The following is a 23,030-nucleotide window of genomic DNA, read 5'->3' as shown; positions in this document are numbered from 1 at the left end:
ACACATATTTACATCTTATTATTTCTCTGTATGTTTTTACCTGTACAGTAGATAGTTTAAATTGACCTAATTTTACTTGTACCACCTATGAAGTGCAAATATGCTAGTGTGGCAATATGTTCTAAAACAGAGACATAATAACTAAGAGTTGTATTAGTCCAATTACAAAACAGTTTGTTCATGAAAAAGCATTTCAGAACAAAGAGAAAGAGACGTAGAATAAAGATGTTATTAAAAAGAGGTTGAGAAGACTTCTAAAAATAGATCAGTCGCAAGGGGAGCGAGACAAGAAATTCTCTTCCAAGTCTCTATTTTCATGTTAAAGATTTATTTCTTTTTTTTTAAGGGTAATGAATTAAACCAACTTTTACATGAAATTAAAGTAACTTTATTTTCATTTAAAGGTTAGCTTAATAATTTGGGAGCATGATTAGGGTCATACTTAGTGTTTAAACTTTAGAAATAACAATTTTTTTTAGCATTTTTAGAGACCATGCCAAACTTATGCGAAAATTCGCCTTGGGCGAGTGGTTCTGGAACCTAACCTCGCGTAAGTTTCGGGTATGACTACTCACTTTCCTAATATCATGTGACCTACGAAAGGAGTGTGCGTTTGCCTTTTTAACTAGGGACACTAAAATTATTCTCAGCCCTTGTAGAGAGAATGGTTTATTTGTGCTAGGGTGTAGGAAAATCGGACCTTCTGGGATGTTTGCCGTGACCTCTAGGTAAACCTTGAGTGCTTGAGCTGGGCATAATGTTTTGTCTGCTAAATTGAGTTTTCTTATAAGAATAGATTTCCCTCTTAAAGCTTAAAGGATCCTCATTCTTGGCCAGGAATGATGGGCCAGGGGACAATAATAATTGATTACGAACAGTTTGTGTGATATATTGTCCCCGTCTACGACAGCCCAGTTCACTAATACGGGCTCCTGATGCTAATGCAATCAGGAAGATCGCCTTTTGTAGCACATGAGTTGCGGTTGTATTGGGTCCGCTGAATTATAGACCAAAGGCCCAAGAAGGGAATTAACAACTTCTATGCTGGAGTCGAGCCTGAATCCATAAAGCAAAGGTTCCGTTAAAGCTGCCTTTTTTTATAGCGTAGTCGCTGTTTCGTCCTCAAGGAGTTACCTTCCATGGTCTACCAGAGCTCCATGGTGACCAAACCAATATCAAAGAATTCTCTTCTAGTTGGTCTTTTGGCCAGGTACTGTGTCGTAAGTATTAACATTATACCACATGATGGAGTATATAAATGGACTCAAAGATAAGAGGGCACTTTCCTTATCTTCAGTGAAGTTGAACCCAGTTTTTCCAACGTCAAAGAACCTGCAAGAAAGAGAAGTGACTATTGCGCATGCGCATCCGCCCTCTTGTTTTGAACTGGGCCGTTAAAAGACCAAGGAGCCATTACTTTTTGTTTGGTCTGAAGCGAACGGTTCACATCGTTACCAGCGTTCTGAAAAAATTATACTTTTTTCTCCGTTTTAGTATCGAGGATTATGGAAACATCAAAAATAACAAGTGCTCAATATTAACAAACAGTTGAAAGTTTTAGTTTTAAACTTTTGGAATTTATATAATTTGAGTGTTAAAGCCGGAACCCGGCTCGATGACCGCTAGCCTACCTAGTTTCGTAATGCGTTGATTGCTACCTAGTTTCGTAAAACGAAAATTGTTTTAAGTTCTAACTAAATGTTTTAACTAAAAGAAATGTTCCACAACTTATTATTAATATAGAAAATCCTTTCAGATTATATGATGTCTACAATAATCTAGGCAGTAAGTGAGAATACTTCAGACTAGATTAATAGTGGATGTTGTCTGTAGCCTATATATATCCTCGGATTACGTATCCTAAGTGGCCAAGCTTAGACCGAGGACCCTAGGATTACATAATAACAATATCTAAGCAAAGTAAATCGATAGCCTAACAATGAGGCTACATATTAGTATAAATTTTTTCCCTTTTATATAAGCCTGTGCACTTTAGCATGAGCTAAATAATCCAGGACTAGCCTAGGCATTACCTTACATCAAGGGGTATCTTTTCATGAAACATCCAATTTTTGGACTAAATTGTTAGCCTACACCATGTAATTAGGACTAGATGAAATCGTAATCTGTGCTGGTAACCTAGCCTTAAGGCTACATACTAAGGTAGGCTAATTGTGTTTTGTTTATGTAACCCATACACTTAAGTGTGAATTAAATAATCCAAATTAGGCAGTAGCCTAGATTAGATTAAGTTATAACCTGGTTATAAGGTTTCACTAATAAGGTTACACAATGGTGATTACTGTTATATATAGTAAACCAAATAGCCTAGGATTGGATATAAACAACAAACTGGGTTAGACAAATAGTTGAATAATTATAAGGTTATAATAACCTGGATTAGGCAATACCCTATGCTAGGTTAAGAAAGAACAAATAAGCCTAGGATTATACATAAATATTATCCTAGCCTAAATAAAATAACCTAGTTTGTTATGACTCGGTAACATATCTGTAAGGTTACATGCCAGTAGGGTCTTGTGTAGCCTATATACTTAAAGGGGTTAAAAATCCAGAACAGGCAGTATCCTAACCATATTAAGTAGGAACCCCCTTATAATGAATATCCTATTAGCCTAAAACAGCGATGGCCGAATATCAGATGAAAAGGTAGTCTCGGCCACATAAAACAGAAAAACAGATAAAAGAATTATTTTCTGTAAAGTTTATATCTTTTAAGTTGTAAATAAGCCTAAAATAGGTTAAGCAAGAACCTTCTAAGAAATCCTCCATTCTTAGCTTAAGGTAGATTAAACTAGAATCATTACCCTAAGCTATACAAAACAGTAGTTTGGGTTAGTCAAACACATAGCAGTTAGTCTGAATGGCATGACAATTGGAATTAAAAATTTCACTTGGCCATTGCAAAAGGACTAGCAGTGTATAAGTAAAATACAGCCATGCACAGGTATCAAAACTAACCTAAACCTTAGAAGGTTTAACATAGATATTTTATTAAATGTATTAAAACTGCACAATTGTAATCAAATTAACCTATAATATGGAAACTATATGAGGAACTACAGAAGTGCCTCTCACTTAAAAACAATACTAACTAGATTCTGATAACAACTTGCTTTATATCACTATAGGGCCGCCATTAGGCAAGATCCTCAGTTCAAGTATTCTGTAGCAAATTGCTCGGTTCACTTTTTGCCAGAGGGTACAGCCCATACCACCTGCCATGAGCATAGTCCTTGTAAAAAACAAGGAAAATTTGCTTGGTCCTCAGATTTGGGCGAGATCTGTAGTATGCTCCTGGTAGCAAATTTTAAGGACGAAACTGCTCTTTTTAAGCTGTCTTGATGGGTCCTAGGGTTCAGTAGGGGTGAGGAAGGGGGAGATTATCTTTCCGGCAGAACTCCAGTGAACAACATCAATGTGTGAGCCAAAACCCATTAACATCAGTCACCAATACCTCCCAGGTTAGCCCTGTGGAGGAAGTAGAGAATCTTTACATAGAGTTCACATTCTTATTAAAAAATATGGAGTCAACATTGCCAACGAAATGGCCCTGCTGAACCCAGATGGCTCAGGGACATAAATTTAAGCTAGCTGTGGGAGAAACCTCCCAGAAGGAATTCTATTCCCCATGCAGCTATCATTGCTGAATAGGATCTTTCCCCCAGAAGGGATACTGGGATCCACTTAACTCAGACTGAATTATCTACTTTTTTGGAAAGGTATAGTAACTTGCCCAAGACTTCTGCCCCTTCATTAACAGGCAGTTACAGTTTAGTTGCTGAAGCTCAGTTAGATTGCACAAGCTCCCCCAAAAAGGGATACACAGTTCATGGCAAGCTCCCCCAGAAGGGATAGAAATTTTGTGGCAAGCTCCCCCAAAAAAGGAATACACAGTTTACGGCATTTCATCAGTTCTGTAAGAGAACTGAGTTTTTATTGACCTGTACCCCCAAAAGGGATACACAGTTTGCAGCAAGCTCCCCTAAAAGGGATACACAGTTTGCGACATTTGATCAGTTCTGTAAGGAAACCGAGTTTTTACTGACCTGTACCTGTAAAAGGAAACACTGTTTGCTGCAAGTTCCCCCAAAAGGGATACACAGTTTGCGCCATTTGGTCAATTCCGTAAGAAAACTGAGTACCATCAAGGATGCCCTTACCACAGAATGGCAATATATAAGGGACATGAAGCATGATTCTGAAAAGCAAAGTCAGTCAGTCAGGTACGCACCAAAATGTAAAAGTACTACATCCTGTAACCGAAAAGTAAGTGTAGATACCAATGCCGCCCAAACAAGGTCTGATTTTAGAATTCTGACTAGAAACAACAATGGGTCAGTTTGGAATACAGAACTTCAGATCAAAACATAATAGGGGCTCCAATGCTCACCCTGATGATACTGATAATCCTTGGTGAGACACCTCAACGTGCACTTTCTCTCCCAATGGCAAGTAGGTAATTAATGAGAGAAAAACTATGATCAAAGTTGTAAATGTAGATTTTACAAACAGCGGGATTCCTTAATACAGAATGGCACCTGGTACCATCCTCACCAGACTTGGAGAAACCACTAACAGAAATGGTTTTCTTACCTGTGCCTATAGCATTAAAAACTAAAGAAATCACCCTTTACCAGGTCAATGAAAAATGGATCTCTACTTCCTTATTGAATTAGACCCAAGTTGCTCACCATGTAGCCTCGTCAGAATTTTACGCTAGGCTCCGACTCCTTAGCATTATAACCTCTACCACCTTGCTGGAAGTTGCCATCTTAAGGCTTCCAGAACATCCCATGATAATTTTTGCTGTTAGAGGCCAAAAGTCTCATGAGAACCCAATGGAAAGCACTCTTTGACTTCCTAGAAAGGCGCATAAAATTGCGAATGGAAGCACTGGAAAGCTCCATCAAATCACTCTCCAATGTCACTGCACTGTTACATTCTAACCCCTTCTGTAGGGACCTGTTGAGGAGTCTGTTGTGGCTCAACTCAACAAGCATGCCCACCAACAGAATTGTACAGTGTACGCTCTTCTGGGAAAAGAGGAATTCAGGAAACAAAGAACCCAAAATTTCCCTTTACCCAACCCCAAAAAAGCCTCACTTTGATCAAAAATCATATAAGCCTTCAGTCACCCCCAAAACTTTTTCCTCAAAAAACAGTTAGGTGGTCAGAAGGGACAATTCCCTACAAAGGGACAACAGCAATTTCAAGGCCATCCTTTTTCACAAGGTCCAAAAACCATCTCATAGGGGGAAAAAGGAAAAACAACACCTGGAATGTCTATCAAAGGTGAAGGAAGAGGAGGAGGCAGAAACCAAGAGGAATTATATTGGTTGGGGGTCAGCTTCAATGACATCACAGACAATAGGAGTTTTCCCCGTGGGGGGACAGAAACTTGTGTATATTCGCCACCAAGTATGTCTCTTCAGTGTCCTCAAAAGGGACTCATCCAAAAGAAGAGTGATCCTCAACCAATCAACATTGAACAAGCACATTGTTGGCCGAAAGTTTTGGATGATTACCGTTGCCTAAGTACATTGAATCATTTCAAAATGGGGCTTGGACAATTTCTATGGATCTGAAAGATTCACACTGGCACATCCCTATAGCCGTTCCCTTCCGCCCCTTCCTAAGGTTCCGAATAGGGAAAGATACGTACAGACTCAAAGTCATGTCCTTTGGGCTAAACATTGCAAGAATATTTTTCAAAACTAGCAACGGTATTCGTTCGAGAACTCAAACAAAAAGATCTGGGGGGCCCACAAGAAAAGTGTGCTTGAAAAACCTAAGAGCAATGGTCAACAGACTACAGTACAGTCACAAGGTTTTATTATAAATCTGAAAACATCCTGCCTTATGCCCAGCAGACACTTTCAGTGGCTGGGACTGTGTTGGGAGACTCTTCACGGCCTGTTGTCTCCCCATCATACTCAAAACAGAATAAGGCAAGTCCTCAAAAGGTTCCTTGCACAGCCCAGAGTTTCCAGATGGCAATCAGAATGTATGATGGGCCTGCTGCAGTTCTCATCAGTAATAGATTCAATACATTGATTGCAACTAAAAATGTGAACAAATTCTGGCTATCGCATGCAAGAAAAAAGATGCGAGACAGACCTCATCCAAGGATTAAAAGAGTTGGGGAGATACTTTGGCCTTAGATTTGGAAGGAATCTCTGGTGAAACAGGTCACCCTGACTCCTCCATCTGTGTTTGTGACAAACTCACAGATGCCTGGTTGACAGGTTGGGAGGACATTGGGAGGACTGTCAGGTGGCAGGGAGGTGATCAGCTACTCAGGAATTGTTATATCAAGTTCCTGGAGCTGATGGCTGTCTTTTTGTCTCTCAAAAAACTCAAACCTCCAGAAGAGAGAGAACATAACCACAATATCCTACATCAAGAGGTCTGAGTCACATTCACCTCCTCTCAATATGGTAATGTTAGCCATCCTTTGGATGGCGCAAGCAAGGAAGTGGCACATGTCTGCAGTTCACCTCACAGGGGGTCTCATTGTAATAGCAGACTCTCTATCAAGGAAAACGACAGCCTCAACAGACTGGATGTTGGACAACCACTCTTTTCAAATAATAGCCAACATGCTTCCACAACCAGAAGTGGACCTGTTCGCCACATACTAGAATCACAAACTCCTAACGTATGTGTCTCCAAACCTGGACAGTCAAGCAACAGCAAGAGATGCCTTCCTTAAGACTGGAACAAGGGGAGGATGATAATTTTCCCTCCAGATTTCATAGGTTTTGAGCAAACTTCTAACCTTCATAGGAATAGTGTACTTAATAGCCCAAATTGGCCGAACAGGCATTGGTTCCTATTATCTCAACAACGGACAAAAAGACCAATTCCATTGTCGTCCACTGTTCTATCCCCGACAGTAGGAGGGAAAGTCTCTCCTTTCTAAGCCGAGACCTTCACGTATAGATTTTTTAGAAATATGTATCGTTATAATTACTCACTCAACATTGCTAGGTACCTAGTGCAAAAATTACGGACTTTTATCCAGCATTACCAGTCCGTATGGAAGATATGGTTAGATTATATCCATACTGAGAGCCCAGTTGAGATTTCTATAGAAACTTTATTTTTCTTATATACCCTTCTGAAGACAAATGCCTTGTGGTTAAAACAGTCACGGCATACAAGGCTGCATTAACGGAACCCTTGCTTTATGGATTCGAGATTGACTCCAGTATAGAACTTGTCACTTCCCTCCTGCAGTCTTTTGCTCTACAAAGGCCCCACTCCCAAAAGGCTAATTAGAGAGGCAGCTCGAAGCGGTTTGTAGGGGGAACCTGAGAGCCATTTTAAGACTACGTCCAAATTCCAGGAGACAACATTTGACTTCTCTTGTCTAGCAGAATCAAAGGACTTGATTATGTCACTTAGGTCTTAGTCAGAGGACAGACCTAGACCTCTGTGCTTGAACACCGAGCTGAGCACAGACCTATACCCCTTGATGGTGGAGGTCATTAGCTTCCTCAAGGTCCTAAGGTAGAGCAAGAAGTCAGCTACCTGGCTTATAGAGGTTTCAGAAGAAGAGATGTTATAGCGGCTGCACCATCTTCTGAAAACTGTCCATTTGGACTGGTAGAGCTTGCTAGAAGAAGGTTGTCTGTCTCAAAAACCCCTTCAATGGCTCTCTACTGATGAAGCAGCAGGAGTCAGCGAAGGGGAAACCACTCCTTTAGGAGTGGTAACAGCAGGTGGTAGTTTGGCTGGGAGGCAAAGAGGAACCAGTGCGAATCTTCAGTGTAACTGGTGGAGTATTGCATTCTGAAGACACCTGAGAAACTTTCTTCTCTCCTTTCTTTTTCCCAGCAAACTTCACCCACTGTTCATAAGGCCAGACCCGGCACTCTGACCATGGACTTGACTGACTGCAGTCATGCCTTAAGCATGACACACACAAGGTATGAGGATCAACCTCAATAGAATACTAGAGAATATGTTTACATGGCCTGTCCTAAGGGTTATTGGTTTCCTCTCTACAGATGACTTATATAGATCATGAGTCTGCATTCTTTATTATATATCTCAATATATTACAAGTGAGCAAACAGGAAAAAGCATGAAAGCAAATGGCAGTTGGGGTGAGAGCACAGAAGACGTCTCACTTGATGGCAACTGAAAAACATACTGGAATGCAGACCGACAAGTGGGCAAGGCTTCCCCCTACCATTGGTGGTTAACTACCATGTCTGAAAGATAAACAGCTGTTCCAGCTTGCGTTCACATGCTAAATCCCATTTAAAGAATGTGGGCTTGTATCTGTTTAGGAATAAATATACTAGTAAGTATATTGGAGAATGAAACAGCTGTTGTGTAATTACCAGATGCTGTTGTGTGTCCGACGAAAACAGTATTCACAGCGGCAAGGAAAACACAAACTTGATTCCTAGCAAGAAGACTTATTTGACTGATAGGTTTGAAAATATAAAACAAATATAGTTAATAACCAAAAAAGGAAAACTCAAGTTTAACCAATAAAAGTTTGAATGGCAAAAGTTGGGTAGACAGTCATGATATGTCTGGATTTGATGATGGCCGGCAGCAAAGCGGAGTGCAAACCGACACGTAGACGGGACTTTTCCCCGACTGTTGGCAGTTGACTACCTTGTCAATAAGCTTGAGTGGCCGTCCCAGCTCATATTCGCAAGCAAAATCGCTATGTAACGAACAAAAGTTTTCATTTTTGTAAGAACAATATCATTTTATGTGACTATTACTCAAACTTTCAAAGCAAGGCTACTGTAAGACCACTATTATAAATCAGTAAATTGTTAATCTACCTCTTATCATCAGATAACAAAAGTTACTTTAATAAACATTCCAGTATTAATGACTCACCATTTAAAACTAGAAATTTAACAGACGGCCCCTGGGGAACATTTGAAATCCACATATATAGGTCTTTCTTCTTCCTATTTTCAAAATATATGCACTTACTACAATTCTTCATCTCACACATCTGGAAATAATATAATTATTATAGCTTCATTCAGTATCTAAGAAAAATTGAATAGTTTCATATCAGGAAAAATAAGATACCTTTAAATAGGAAAAATCTTGACTAAATATTCAAATATAAAAAATAACATTACAGTACCTGCATATACTTTACTTCTCTTCACCACAGCTGTATTATACAATAGATTACCCATATCTTACAAGATATGTAAAACTACATTTTTTAAGTAATTTGTATTTTTCCTAACATACAAACCTGAAGGTCTTTCCAGTACACAGGATTTAGCTTGCAGTGCAAGCTGGAACACTTGTTTAACTTTCAAACAAGGTAGTTAATTGCCAACAGTAGGGGTGGAAGCCCCATCCACTCATCTGTACACACTCCACTTTGCCTTTTGGCCCAGGTATCAGAATGAGGGGTAGCTGGGGTGGGCCATAAATGTAAAGACCTTCAGGTCTGCAAGTTGGGAAAAACACAAATTACTTTAAAATTTTGTAGTTTATTCCTACACAAATACAAAATTTTGGTCTATGAAGGAGTCCTGCACCTCTGATCTGTTGAACATATGGGGTGTTCAACTGCCAGACTTCTGGGACTTTCAAATGACTGAATTTGTGTCATTAATTAAAAAATGGCTTGGATGAACCCTTAGTGTCAGAGACAATAAAAGGCTAGTAAAACCAACTGGTTTGCTTTATTGTCAGCCCCCCTCTTCCCTTGTTAGAAAGAGAGGGGGCAACTGCGTCTAATTTCGAGACCGCCTCTTTTATGAATTCTGAAGAGAAAATGGAGATGAGTTTGAACACTTTGTAATGCATACTGAGGTGAGGTGGTTATCAAAGGGGAATTGTCTTCAGCATTTTATTGCACTTTGGGACTCTTGTCTTATTTCTGGCCAACGCCCACCTTGGAGAATAACTGCTTACAACTAAATGTGATATATTTTACTTATCAGATATATATCTGAAAAATCAGTTTACTTAATAAATGGCTCCAAGGAAAAAATTCTGATCTCATATCCAGTAAAGGTGCTATTACTGCTTTTCTGAGAAAACTACAGCTGTACAAAATTAATAACAGATGTCATGCATTTGAACAGTTTCCTTGTTTGGCCTCAATTAGCGGCAATTTGCATGATGACCTTGCATTGTATGGTGAATATTTGGGAAATTTGCGTGAAAATATGCAAGCTCAGTTTAGTGACGTACTCATGATGGATATACCAACTTGGGTGGCAATTCCTTTTGAAGTTAATGCTGCCAATGTAGACATTTCTTTGCAGGAGACCCTCACTGAATTACAAAGTGATGAAATATTGCAGGCAAAATTCAAAGATGGGAAGCATACTATATGGAAAACAAATGACACTGCTAAAAAGTACCCACTACTCTGGGATAAAGCACAGCTCTACGTTACAGTTTTTCCATCATCTTACCTGGTTGAATCAGGATTTAGTCATGTTTTTCACTTATCAAAAGCTCATAATAGACCTGACATTGTGAATAACGGTGATCTTCAACTATCACTGACATCAATAGAGCCGAATATAAGAAAACTAGCTGAGCAGGATCAACCACGAGGATTTCACTGAATAAAGCTGCATTTTTTCTCAATTACTCACTTACCTTATAATGGTTTATTATGAATTAATTACTAGTGTACATAAATGTTCTACAGAATTTAACTGTTAAATAAGTTTATTTGCATTACATTAGTTTTCTTTCAAAATAAAGCATAATCATTTACTATTTCTTTAATTTTTGACAATTCCTTTACTTTTTTATTAGTGAAAAATAGTTTTTTTTTCCGTGGAATGGCTATTGGGGTCCACCAAAAATTAAGAGGAAAAGGGGTCCATGGGTAAAAAAAAAGGTTGAGAACCACTGCTCTAGGGGAGCCAGGTGAGCCACACAACTTGATGAGCAGCCACCACAGGACCCAAGGAAAAATGTGTCTAATGACCTGTGAGCAATGTTCTGAAGGTAGAAGGATGTGAATGTGGTTTGTAGAGACCACACTTCCGCCCTTAATACCTGTAGAACCAACAGATTCATCCGGAATGGTTTCAGAGTGACAGAACAGACCACCAGCAGCTACTGTTGTGCCAGGTTGCAAAGAGATCTATTGTTCAAAGGTCCCAAAGATTGGATAATCTTCCCGCAATGTTTGAGTGTAGGGGCCATATCCTTATCACCTGACCCTGGCAACTGAGCTTGACTGCCACTATGTTCTGGTTCCCCAGAATGTACCTGCTGACAGCTCTATCACGCGCTTGCTCAGCCAACATGCGGAGCTGAAGGAAAACCAGTCCCCCCTCTGCTCACTGACTTATGCCACTACTGTGGTACTGTCACTCATCAACACCACGGAGTGCCCCATCACTCGATCATGAAACTCTTGTAGGGCTAAAATGCTGCCTTGAGTTTTAGAATATTTATGTGGAAGTGCCTGTTGTTCCAGTTCCACACCCTTCAAGTCAGTAACTCTTCCAAGTGTGCGCCCTATCCCTCCATTAATGCGTCCAAAAAGACGCATCTTGGGAGGGGGGTTGCCTATTGGCACTACTATTATGTGGTTCCTATTGTCTAGCCACCAGGGTAAGTCCTTCCTTACTTCCTTCGAGAGAGGAATCGGAAGAACAGTTTGAGTCCCTTGCCAGACACCAAAAGTTCTTCATTCTCTACTGAAGGGAACAAATGTGAAGCCGCCCATGAGGGACCAGCTTCTCTAAGGATGACAGATGACCGCGAACGACTTGCCACCGCCGAGCTGGTTGTCCCAGTCAAGACAGGAACAACTGCACTGTCTCTGAGGGGCAGACTCTTGTTGCTCCTGTATCTATCAGCATGCCCTTTGCTTGGGTGTGAGATTGGATTTCTTGAAATTGATCAGGACTCCCAGTCTGGTCTGAGAACTGAACCTAGAGCACATGCTTCTGTGGTAAGGATGGGATGTGAGCAGGAATGTTCCCTATTCCCAAACCCTAGGCCTGTCTGGCTCCCGGTTCCCGGAAAACTCCGAGAAGGTGGAGGGGACAGGTGAGAGATCCTTAGCACCCTTACTGGACCTGCTGGAGGCCAAAGCCCCGGTGGGTGAGTAAGGCCGTGGGCGGTCGTCAACCTGCGGTAACGACAGCCATACAGGTCAAGGATATCAGTCCAATTTATGAAAACGTGGACGGGGGCTGCCCTGGGGAGAGTGGTCTCATTCATGCAAGCATGGACAGGGGCTGTCCCAAAGACATGCTACAGTCTTCATAGAAGCTGGGCCCTCTACAGTAGAAGACTGGGAGGAGGGACCACCTCTTGCCTTTCCCAGGTGAGCAGAGTGGTAGGCCAGCATCACCATTCTGGGAGCAGGGGGTGAGTGAGCGCCTGCACACACTGAACTCACTCTCTCTTGTTGGGCTGGGGTTGGGTCCGTAGACCGGGTACCCTTACCGATCGGGAAGGCAATTTCCCGGGGCCAATACCGGTGCCACGGAGGTCTGTGGAACCCTGTGCAGTGGTAGAAGGACCCTTACAGGCCCAGGAAGTTAAGTATATCTTAGTTTAACCAGACCACTGAGCTGATTAACAGCTCTCCTAGGGCTGGCCCGAAGGATTAGATGTATTTTACGTGGCTAAGAACCAATTGTTTACGGGCCCAGGAAGGTGAATTCTTGGGACTGGTGCTGATGCCACAGGGGTCCATGGAACCCCGTGCAGCAGTTGCTCCAGTGTCTGTAGACAGGGCAGGAGCACAAACGAGAAATCCCTTGGCCATTTCCATGGAAGAAGGCTGGCCGTCAGAAGCCCTACGGACTTCTTATGGCTGGGAGAGGCAGCCTTCTTCTTACTCTGCTTGCTAGCTTTGGAAGAAGAAGGGGAGGTGACAGCACAAGAGGATGATGAAGACAAAGATGATGATGATTCTCGATTCCTCTTTTTTGACTTCTGTTGGTCACGACAAGCCTTTGGACAGCTGGGTGTGGAGGCGGACGTCACCAAGGGAAGACGATGTAGAGGGTTACACTAGTGGGCACACTACCGGAAGCATGATCAACTGTATCACCGATATACTGATGGCCCTTGAAGTGGTAGACACTGCAACCGTAGACTGCAGTACTGTAGGTACCGTGGTCACAGTTATGGTGGCAGCAGTACTGGAAGGGATTTGGAGGCCTTAAGTAGTAGACCAAACCCTCAACGATCAACTCCCCCAAGAGGCCTAGGGATGCCCTGAGCCCCTTGGGCTCCACAACACCTGAAAAAACAAGATGGGTTAAGGGAAGCAATCTTCCTTTGCCCTGAGAAGGATAATTACCCCTCTGAGTGAACGGAGCCCACCAGAGTGAAGTCAAACTGGTCAACTGTTCCCCTACGTTGGTCTCTGCTGATGAAGCAGTAGGAGACATTGAAGGAGAAAACCGCTCCCTGAGGAGTACAGTGCTCCCCCACCCCCTAATTTCCACATTTCATTTTGTTGCAGATGTTTGTGGAACACATTATTCACTTGTCTGCCGGCGAATCTGAAGTAATTCGCAAATTTTCTCATAGAGCAATATTCACTAATTACTCTATTTTCATTTTATTTTCATGACTAAACACATTTTTATAACAAATGATTCACTAATTTTCAAATGTTAATATTAATGTAAACAGCAAAATATCTAAAAAATGTTTAATGTAAATTAAATAAATCTGTAATATATACAAACTGTAAACTTCTTAAGCTCATTCTGGGGTCCACCCTGGAATGACAGGTGGGCCCCAGAATGAGCTTAACACATTGAAGATCTCTCTCTCTCTCTCTAAACAGAGCAAAATATCTATAAAATGTTTACAGTAATACAAACTAAATAAATCTTTACTACAAATCGTACACTATTTAAGCTCATTCTAGGAGCCCACCCCACAATGATAGGTGGGCCCCAGAATGAGCTTAACAAGATCTCTCTCTCTCTCTCTTTTCTTTTTAAGGGTAATGTAAGATGTATTTGAAATTTATTACTGAACTGTAAAGTCTGTTTGGATGATAGAGCATACTGTACAGTATCTCAAATATTCGCTAATTATTTTAATTTTATTTGACGGTCTGCTTTTATTGAAATGCAAAAACTTATACAGTAATTATGCACAGAAAATATGAAAAAATGAATGACAAAGTAACATCACGTTTATCTATACAACTATACTGTACAAAACAAATAAACCTACATGCAGAGAGAGAGAGAGAGAGAGAGAGAGAGAGAGAGAGAGAGAGAGAGAGAGAGAGAGAGAGAGCTTTAGTGTTACCATCAGATAACAGTAACTAGCTGGCAACAAGACTTCACAATGGCTGGGAGGAGAGTAAGAATGCTGTGTTGCCTACATACGAAATTTGGATTTTAAATATTTTTACAGTGATTAGAGATGAAACAACAAGTGATAAAATATTCTCTTGTGTACTGTTATAATGTGTGATAGTCATAGTCCACTAAACTTGTAATGAAATACAGCACAATAAATCAGACAAAGCAAAAAATATGGCAACACTACCTTCGTCAATCTGTCGTGAAGTTGCTGGGTTTGTTTATTTTCGTGTTTTTTTATGCTTACATATAAAATTCGGATTTTAAATATTTTTATGGTGATTAGATCAATACAGTATAAATGACTTCTGTAAGTGAAATAACATGTTAAAGATATTTTGCAGTATTTTCTCATTAAATATATACAGTATACTGAGAGAGAGAGAGAGAGAGAGCACAAGAATTTTTCAATAAATTTATGGGAGAGGGTGAGGACTAACCAAAAACAACATGAACCAAGAACTTACTGGAGTAAATAATTTTTTTATCATAAATGTACTTGTACGTAATCACAAAAATACTAACATGACGTAACAAACCTAGCATTCTGTTTGGAGGTACGTGTCCCATCGTTCTAAACTGGCCACATATTTTAGATATACTCTATACAGCAGTACTATCCTAAAATACATACTTGCACAGTAAATATTTCAAAATCATCTTACAACACAGGAAAATATAAATATACGTAAAATGTACGCCCAGTCGACGCGCAGCTACGTAGGCCAAAGAAAACGTTGCAATCATGCCTCCTAAATGGTGCACACAAAGTATGAGGGTTTTTCTCTAATGAGGAGAGGAACTGATTACAAGGTTTCCAAGACAATAGATAAAAACCAAAGGTTTCCTCTCCCAAGGCTGTTGCTAGTTAGGAGTTTGCATTATAGATATAAGGCAAATAAATAAACAAACTCATATATCATAAAACCAAAAAACAAAAAGAAAGTCAAATGGCAGCCGGGCAGAGATCGCAGCAGACGTCTTGACTTGACGGCAGCCAAAAGCAAAGTGGAGTGCGTACCGATGAGTGGGCAGGGATTCCACCCCTACAATCGGTAGTTAACTACCTTCTTTGAAAATTAAACGGCCTTTCCAGCTTGTGCTGCAAGCTAAATCTTATGTAAAGACTGAACACTTGTATTTGTGTAGGAAAAACCACAGTGTAAAAAACATAAAACACTGTTGTAAACATAAGTAACTCTAAATTCTTTATAAATAATAAAATGACCATGAGAGAGAGAGAACAAAAGGCAAGCAAATACACTGTAAGTGCATAGTTTATCCTAGCATGATGCATACAGCATGTGTCTAACCCTGTACACACCATTTACTGAAAAATGTATAACAACACATAACAAATATGGTACTGTACTGCATTAAGTAAGGTACTTGACTGTTGTGCATTAAGTAATGTCAACAAAAAAAATTAAGTACAGTAATGTAGAAAGAGAGAGAGAGAGAGAGAGAGAGAGAGAGAGAGAGAGAGAGAGAGAGAGAGAGAGAGAGAGAGAGAGAGAGAGAGAGAGACCCACAAGTGCATATTGTTTCCTAATGTGATACACTGGTCACATGTGTTCTACCCTCATTGGCACAACCAAAAAAGAATTAGTCAGCAAGGGTGTGTTCATTCAAGAGGTTGTCCCTTTGGCTTGCTCTGTCCACTAACCCTATTGCACTTTCTGTATTTCTCCACTTAGTACAAAATATTTTATTGTTTCAATGGCCTCTGGCAAGTATATCAAATAATGAAACTGCTCAGTGTGGATGCTGCACAGAATTTTTCTGATCATTCAGATCTCAAGACGGTACCAGATACCACATAGTACTAGATATACAGATGATTCCAACAGTCTTGCCTTTTCCTCTGTGAGGTTGAATTCAAGATACCACAGAGTTTTCTTGAAGTTCATTCTTGATACGACCAAACTGTAGAATAATCTTAAGCTCGTACTTGAGCTATTTTAACTTTGGAAGTTCAGACTCGGAGCAAATGCTTTTTTTGTTGTGCAGAATGACAAGAGTCTAAACGTTACTGTGTATTTACTATTCATTCTAATGTTATTCTCATTCATCTTCTATTTATTTTCAGTTTTTCTTCATTTCTCTTTCACAGTTTATTCTTTACTTGTAATGAACTTCAGGTCTTTATGCTGAAAAATACAAATTACTTTAAAAATTCGTTATTCGTTCCTTACATATGAGACTGACCCATTGGAGCAAGAATCTGGTTGCTCTGGACCAACTGGTTGGTTCTACCCATCCAGGAAAACCTTCCCGGTCTGGAAGAGCAGAGGAGGGTATCCTGCACCTCTAGCCTGTTGAACATATAGGATGTTGCAACTGCTAGACTTCTAGGCACAAAGTAAGTCATATGCACTCTCTCTCGCTCACCGAATACCTAAGATGAGATGCTACTTGCCCCTTAGGGAGCCGGGTGAACTACACAACTTGCTGGGCAGCCACCATAGGACTCAAGGAAAGCATGTCCAAGGACTTATGGGTAAGTCCTCAATGTCCTCAAAATAAAACAAGGTGAATGTGGTCTGATGTGACAACACCCCAGCTCATAACCTGTTGAACCAACCAGTTCTTTTGGAATGCAAGAGACAGAGTGTTGCCCAACCTAGCAGGCTCTCACCCGGACCATACACCAGTCTTCCTTGCCAGATGATGAGTATGCCAGCTTAATCATCTCATGCAGCCAGAAAGAGATTGCATTCTTGGATACCTTTTTCTTGGTTGAGTAAATGCTAACAAGGAGGTGTTAACACTCAGGCCAGATGTTGAGTTCTATTTAGATAGTACTGCAGCACCCTCATCCAGATCACTACCAACAAAGTCTTGTGCGGAGGGGATCAAAGGGGACTTGAATCTGATGTTAGGGGCCAATGAATTCTGAATCTGTGCCAAGAACTCCACGACAAACTCAAGCGTAACTGATCCCATCCCCTTGAATGCTTAACATTGAAGGAAAGGTCATGAAATCCCCATACTCTATTGGCTGAAGCCAGGACAAGAAAGAAAACAGTCTTAAAGGTTAGATCCATCTGACAACTCTCTCAATGGCTCATCAGGGGTATGAGTCAGGCTCCTCAGAAAGAGAGTCACATCCCACTAAGGAGGCCTGAGTTCCCTGAATGGGCAAGACCATTTGAAACTTCTCAGGAGCATGGAGATCTCCCACGAAGAAGAGACAGACTCCTTTCAATTTAAGGACTTGGTTAAGGGCAGGCCTCTAGCAATTAATGGCTGAGAGAGAGAGAAGCTTCCTTTGGCGAAGAAAGATGAGAAAGTTCACTATGTGCTGAAGAGTTGCTCTGATTGGAGAGATACTTGGTTGATGACACCAACATAGAAGATGGCCCATTCCCTGTTACACATTCTCTACCTGCTTTGTAGTTTAAAATACTCTACACAATCCTGTACTATTTTAGTTTATAGAGGTTTTTATTTTTTTATTTGTCACCTCTATTATACGTAACTGAATGTAACTTCTACAGTGGACACCCACTTTTATGCACTTCACTTTGTTGCGGAGTTTTGAGGAACATATTTTTCAATTTTAAGCGGGAACGTTCACCAATTTGTGAATTTTTTCAAAGAGCAATATTCACTAATTACTGTGTTTTGTTTTATTTTCATGACTAAATACATTTTATGATAAAAAATATACTAATTTTCAGATATAAATATTAATGTAAACTAAGCAAAATATCTATGAATTTTTAATACAAATTAAATAAATCTGTCTTACAGAACATTTGACCACTAATCTCTCTCTCACTGATGAGATTGATTTTTATGCATGTTTATTTGTTTTGTACAGTATAGTAGTTTTATAGATAAACATGATGTTACTTAGTCATTCATTTTTCATATTTTCCCTGCTATAATTATACAACTTTTTGCATTTCAATAAAAGCAGACTAGAAAATAAAATTAAAATAATTAGCGAATCATCTCACGTAAACTTAAGCTCATTAATGTAAATACAGCAAAATATCTATAAAATGTGTAATACAAATAAAAGCTTTTATACAAATTAGATCAATCTGTCTCACATAAAGTCTGACCACTAATCAAGTTACCCCTGTATAAGTAAGCATGGCCATTTTCTCTCATAGTATTGAAGTCATCCCATTTTCCTTTTACATTGGTAAAAATAATTACTGTCACCAGTGTATTAATTTTTTATGGGCATATGTATTTTTGTTTCTCTCTGTCTCTCTCTCTCTCTCTGTGAGATAAGAGGGAGATTGATTTTTATGCATGTTTATTGGTTTTGTACAGTATAGCCATTTTATAGATAAAAGTGATGTTACGTAGTCATTCATTTTTTCATATGCTATAATTATACAACTTTTCGCATTTTAATAAAAGCAGACTGGCAAATAAAATAAAAAATAATTAGCGAATCATCATACACACAGCTACTGAGGTTCTGAAGAACCCCGGTAGCAGTTGCACTAATGCGCAAGGCAAAAGGAACATGAGGCAACCTTCCTCTTCTTCTGCTAGCCAGCTTGGAAGAAGGGGAGAGGAGGCGACAGCATTCGATGATGAAGACAACAATGACGATTTCTTTCTCTTCTTGAATTCGCCGAGTGTGTCTTCGGCAACAGCGTGTAGAGAATATCACTCACACATAATGTATATGGCAGCAGCTGGGAACTCAATCCTGATACTGCTTGAAGGGTTACCAAGGGAGTAGGAGCAGTCCTGCAGCTAGCAGACACCGTGGCCGGTAAGTCATCCCAGGCACAGGCGGAGCAAGATACCGGCAATCCCCTCAAACCTAAGAGTGATTATCAAGTTCATGATTATTAATCATCTTCTGAATAACAATAAAAGACAATCAGCTCTCCTGGTAGGCCTAGAGAGGCACATAAATCTCTAAGGCCCTTGGCCTCCATAACACCTGAAAAAAGAAGACCATTAGATTGTTTATTACACTCATGTCACAGTGTGAAATACAATAATAAATTATAATAAAAGAGGATCAACCTCAAAAAAGAGAGAAACTGAATGCACAGTCTGTCCTTCCCTGGATAGTGCCTAACCCAGCAGTTTCCTCTTCAAAAGGCATAAGTGATTGAGGGGTTTGTATTACTATATCACAAACTGAGATCACTCAAAAATATATCAACAAAAAACAAAACTGAAGAAAGTAAATGACAGTTGGGCAGAGAAGCGCAGAGACGTCTTCACATGATGGCGGCTGAAAGCAAAGGAGTGCAGACTGATGAGTGGGCTGGCCTTAACCCATACCGCTGGTAGCCAACGACTTTGTTTGAAAGTTAACAGCTGATCCAGCTTGTGTTCACATGCAAATCCCATGTAAAGACCAAAGGTTTGAATTTGTGTAGGAACAAACCTAAACTATAGCCCCACTTAGTAATTCTAATAACATGACATCCTAACCCCCTGATCCCATAATTGAATGATTCCTCTGGCTGGGAATAATTTCATGCAATAAACTAACTTACAATAATGAACTAGCAATCACGATAAACTCACTTCATTTATTATCTTTATGTCATCCTTCTTCTCTTTTTTTGATTCTCCCTTGCTATGTGGCATAACTGCACGTAAATCTTGCATCAGATGGCGCTCTCTGAAAGATAATCCTCGTGATCCAAAAATCAAAACTCGCTGTCTGTTTATCCATTTTTTCTGAAAAAGGAATGAAAGCTATGAAGGTAATTTATAAATCTACACATAACTAAAACCCGACCAAATAAAATGACATTTTATAATAAAATAAAGTTTTATATATACTTACCAAGTAATTTCATTGCTATTAGTTTCAGCTGCCCGGCGGCTAAAATTCTGAAACTCATGGGTCGCGCTATTTAGTTTTGGTTAGGTGACTAGCCCTGACCACTTTTGGGGAAAGAGAGGAACAACTAGCAAATGGGCTTCAATTTACTTATGCCCTTGTATTCATGCACGGATAGGAGGGCGGGCTCTGATCATGTAATTACTTGGTAAGAACATATGAAACTTTATTATATCATAAAAATGAAGTTTTCATAATAAAACTAATATTGTAATACTTACCTGAACACCTGAAGTAGCCCTGGTCACCTACCAGCCCGAACTACATCCCCATAGCTTTTACCCACTAAGTGGGTAATTAACTGTCAGCATTACCAACACTTACAGGAAAATCTTGTCAAATGAGTTACCTGAAGTACCACTGGCAACACTGCTGCAAGTCCCGGCAGAGTGAGGCCGAGATCCCCAATTGCGTTATTCACTATTCAAATTGAATAGCACGATTCACAAAATTTTAAGGAGGTGGGATCAATCTAATTCAGTCCGACCTGCCAACAGGGAAAGCAGGTAACTCATTATTTGCCTACTCTGTATAAATGAATGTAGCCTCACCTGGTTATCCCACTCGGCAGGTGAGAATGCCTGTAGAGAGAGTAACCCTGTCGTCAGTCTCATGTCTAGGTACTGTCTGAGTCGATCTACCTCTCATGCAGTATTCAAACCTCCTCATGGATAGAGAGTAGCAAAATAAAAAAACCAACCTACCATGTGGCTAATCACAGCCTCCCATGATTAGTGGAGAATGACGAACCTCCCATGTGGCTAATCAAAGCACTCTCATGTATGGAGGGGTAAGATGAACCTCCCATGTGGCTAATCAAAGCACTCTCATGTATGGAGGGGTACGAAGAACCTCCCATGTGGCTATTGTAGCCTCTCATGTATGGAGGAGAAGTAGAGTGTGCAGGATCTTCGAGTTTTTCGCCGCCTGTTGCCGCCGATGTCTGCGCAGAAGAGGTTGAAGAAACCAAACCTGTCCACTAGATCTGCCTAACTTCACAGTACTAACGTCAAACTTAATACTCTCACTATGAACCCCAACTAACAGAGAATCCAAAGTTCCTCAGACTACATTCATGACCTAGAGTTCCTCCCACCCTTGACATTACTGGAATCATATGATCGAGTTGGTCAAACAAAGGGACCAAGCGAGTAACTCTTCTTCGAAGAAAACTGAATGTCTTTGAGGTAGAAAGTCGGAAAAACGACACCGACTTCCAAGTGGCCACCTCTAAGAACCTCCGCACTAAGAGAATACCCCCTTAGCTAAATGAACGCACCCACAATGAAAGGGTTAGCAGCTACACACAGACTAAGAGAATAACTTTCATGTATGAACGAGAACGATGAATCTCCCAAGTGGCTATTAAGAGCCTACCCAGTATGGAGGGAATGAGGTAGTGTGCTGAGTCGTCGACCCTCCGCCCTGCAGGTTGCGGCAAAGGCCGACGAGTGAAGAAGTATCCCAGCACCGACGAAACAGAAGAGGCTAGCCTACGAGAGCACCTCTTTGGACTCTCGTAGGGAAACTATCAAAGACTAGGATACTTAAAATGTACTAAACTTAAGTTCATGTGATTATACTATCACTGTTGCTTAAGATTCTAAAGCCTAAAAGGAATTCCTCTATCTGGTTAACCTAATAACCACCGCACTACGTGAATACTACCTTAGCTAAATGAGCGCACCCTAGATAATAGACTTCACCATTAAACGTGGACTAAGAGAATAACCTTCCGAGTCTCCGCACTAAGTGAATACCACCTCAGCTAATTAAACGCAACCTAGATAGGAGAATTGCTGGCTATACGCTGATTGAACATCTCTTAAGTAAAGGAAGAAAACACAGACGGACTCAAAAGTAAACTACCTCCAGAATAAAAGACACTGAACCATTCCTTAGAAAGGAAGATGAAGTGGACATACTCCGAATACTGTGTGGTAATGAAAAAACTGTTAAATGCTAAAAATAATGCAGCGTCAAATTAATTTGTGTTCATGGGCATAAAGCTCGCACCAAACGAGAATCGTGAAGTGTGCCCGCAACTGTGTTGTGGAGTGAGCGCTTATGAACCAGGAACCAGATACCCTCTCTCCGAAAGTAACTAATCACATCCTTGACAGCGGACAGGAAGGATTCCGTGGTTAGACAAGAAGTGTACACAGAAGTGGACGGAGTTTCTCAACCTTCGATAAATAGACTTTAATATTCGCATTGGACATAAAGACATCCCCGCTTGATGCCGGAACCAAACACTTGCAAACAAAGAACCTTTAACGAACAAAGCAGAGTTTTAGCCTCCGACTCTATCTTCGCCACGAATTCTGGAAGAAGAGACATACTTATTATTTCCCACCTAGGAAACCAGCCTAGAAAACTTCCCGAAGCTCGCCCACCTTTTTATCTGCAGCTAAAGCCAAAAGAAAGAAAACACCTAATCAGTTATCTTAACATTAGAACTTCCGACAAATCTCACGAAGGAGCCCGAGTCGGCAAGACCGGACATTAAGCTTAAAGGAACGTAATAAATCAAAGATCTTACTACTAGAAATTTTTGGGAAGATGGAAAAATGTACTGCTAAGTGCTGAGCGGTAGTTAACAATAGCCAAAAATGGAAGAATCTTGACTTTCCAAAGGAATAAGAGAAAACCAGCTATTTTGGTTATGGCATGCCTAAAGATGGAATGATATTCCTTACGACACAGACTTCCCCATGTCAAGCTGACCTGGTAAAGCTTACGGGTTGACTTTCTCAAGCTGTAAGAAACATTGTCTAGACATAGCTTTCAAGTGTCTGGACTGTCTAGCTGTTAAGTAGCTCGGCAGTCGCCTGCAACTAGGTTCA

At 40.4% G+C, this 23,030-nt stretch overlaps 1 protein-coding gene across 1 annotated transcript in view; it reads right to left on the bottom strand.

Annotated features, from left to right (window-relative positions):
* LOC136846459 (ribosome biogenesis protein BRX1 homolog) overlaps positions 1-23,030 on the bottom strand; it is an 82,369-nt gene that overhangs the window by 45,331 nt on the left and 14,008 nt on the right. The window contains exons 2-3 of the mRNA XM_067117254.1: positions 19,863-20,018; positions 8,893-9,013 (exon numbers count right to left, since the gene is read on the bottom strand). Of these exons, the coding sequence (XP_066973355.1) occupies positions 8,893-9,013; positions 19,863-20,018 (277 nt within the window). The remainder of the gene's footprint in view (positions 1-8,892; positions 9,014-19,862; positions 20,019-23,030) is intronic.

Source organism: Macrobrachium rosenbergii, chromosome 15, assembly GCF_040412425.1.
Source record: "Macrobrachium rosenbergii isolate ZJJX-2024 chromosome 15, ASM4041242v1, whole genome shotgun sequence".
Taxonomy (NCBI): Eukaryota; Metazoa; Arthropoda; class Malacostraca; order Decapoda; family Palaemonidae; genus Macrobrachium; species Macrobrachium rosenbergii.
Note: the sequence above shows the minus strand (reverse complement) of the source record. Positions and strands in the feature narration are given on the sequence as shown.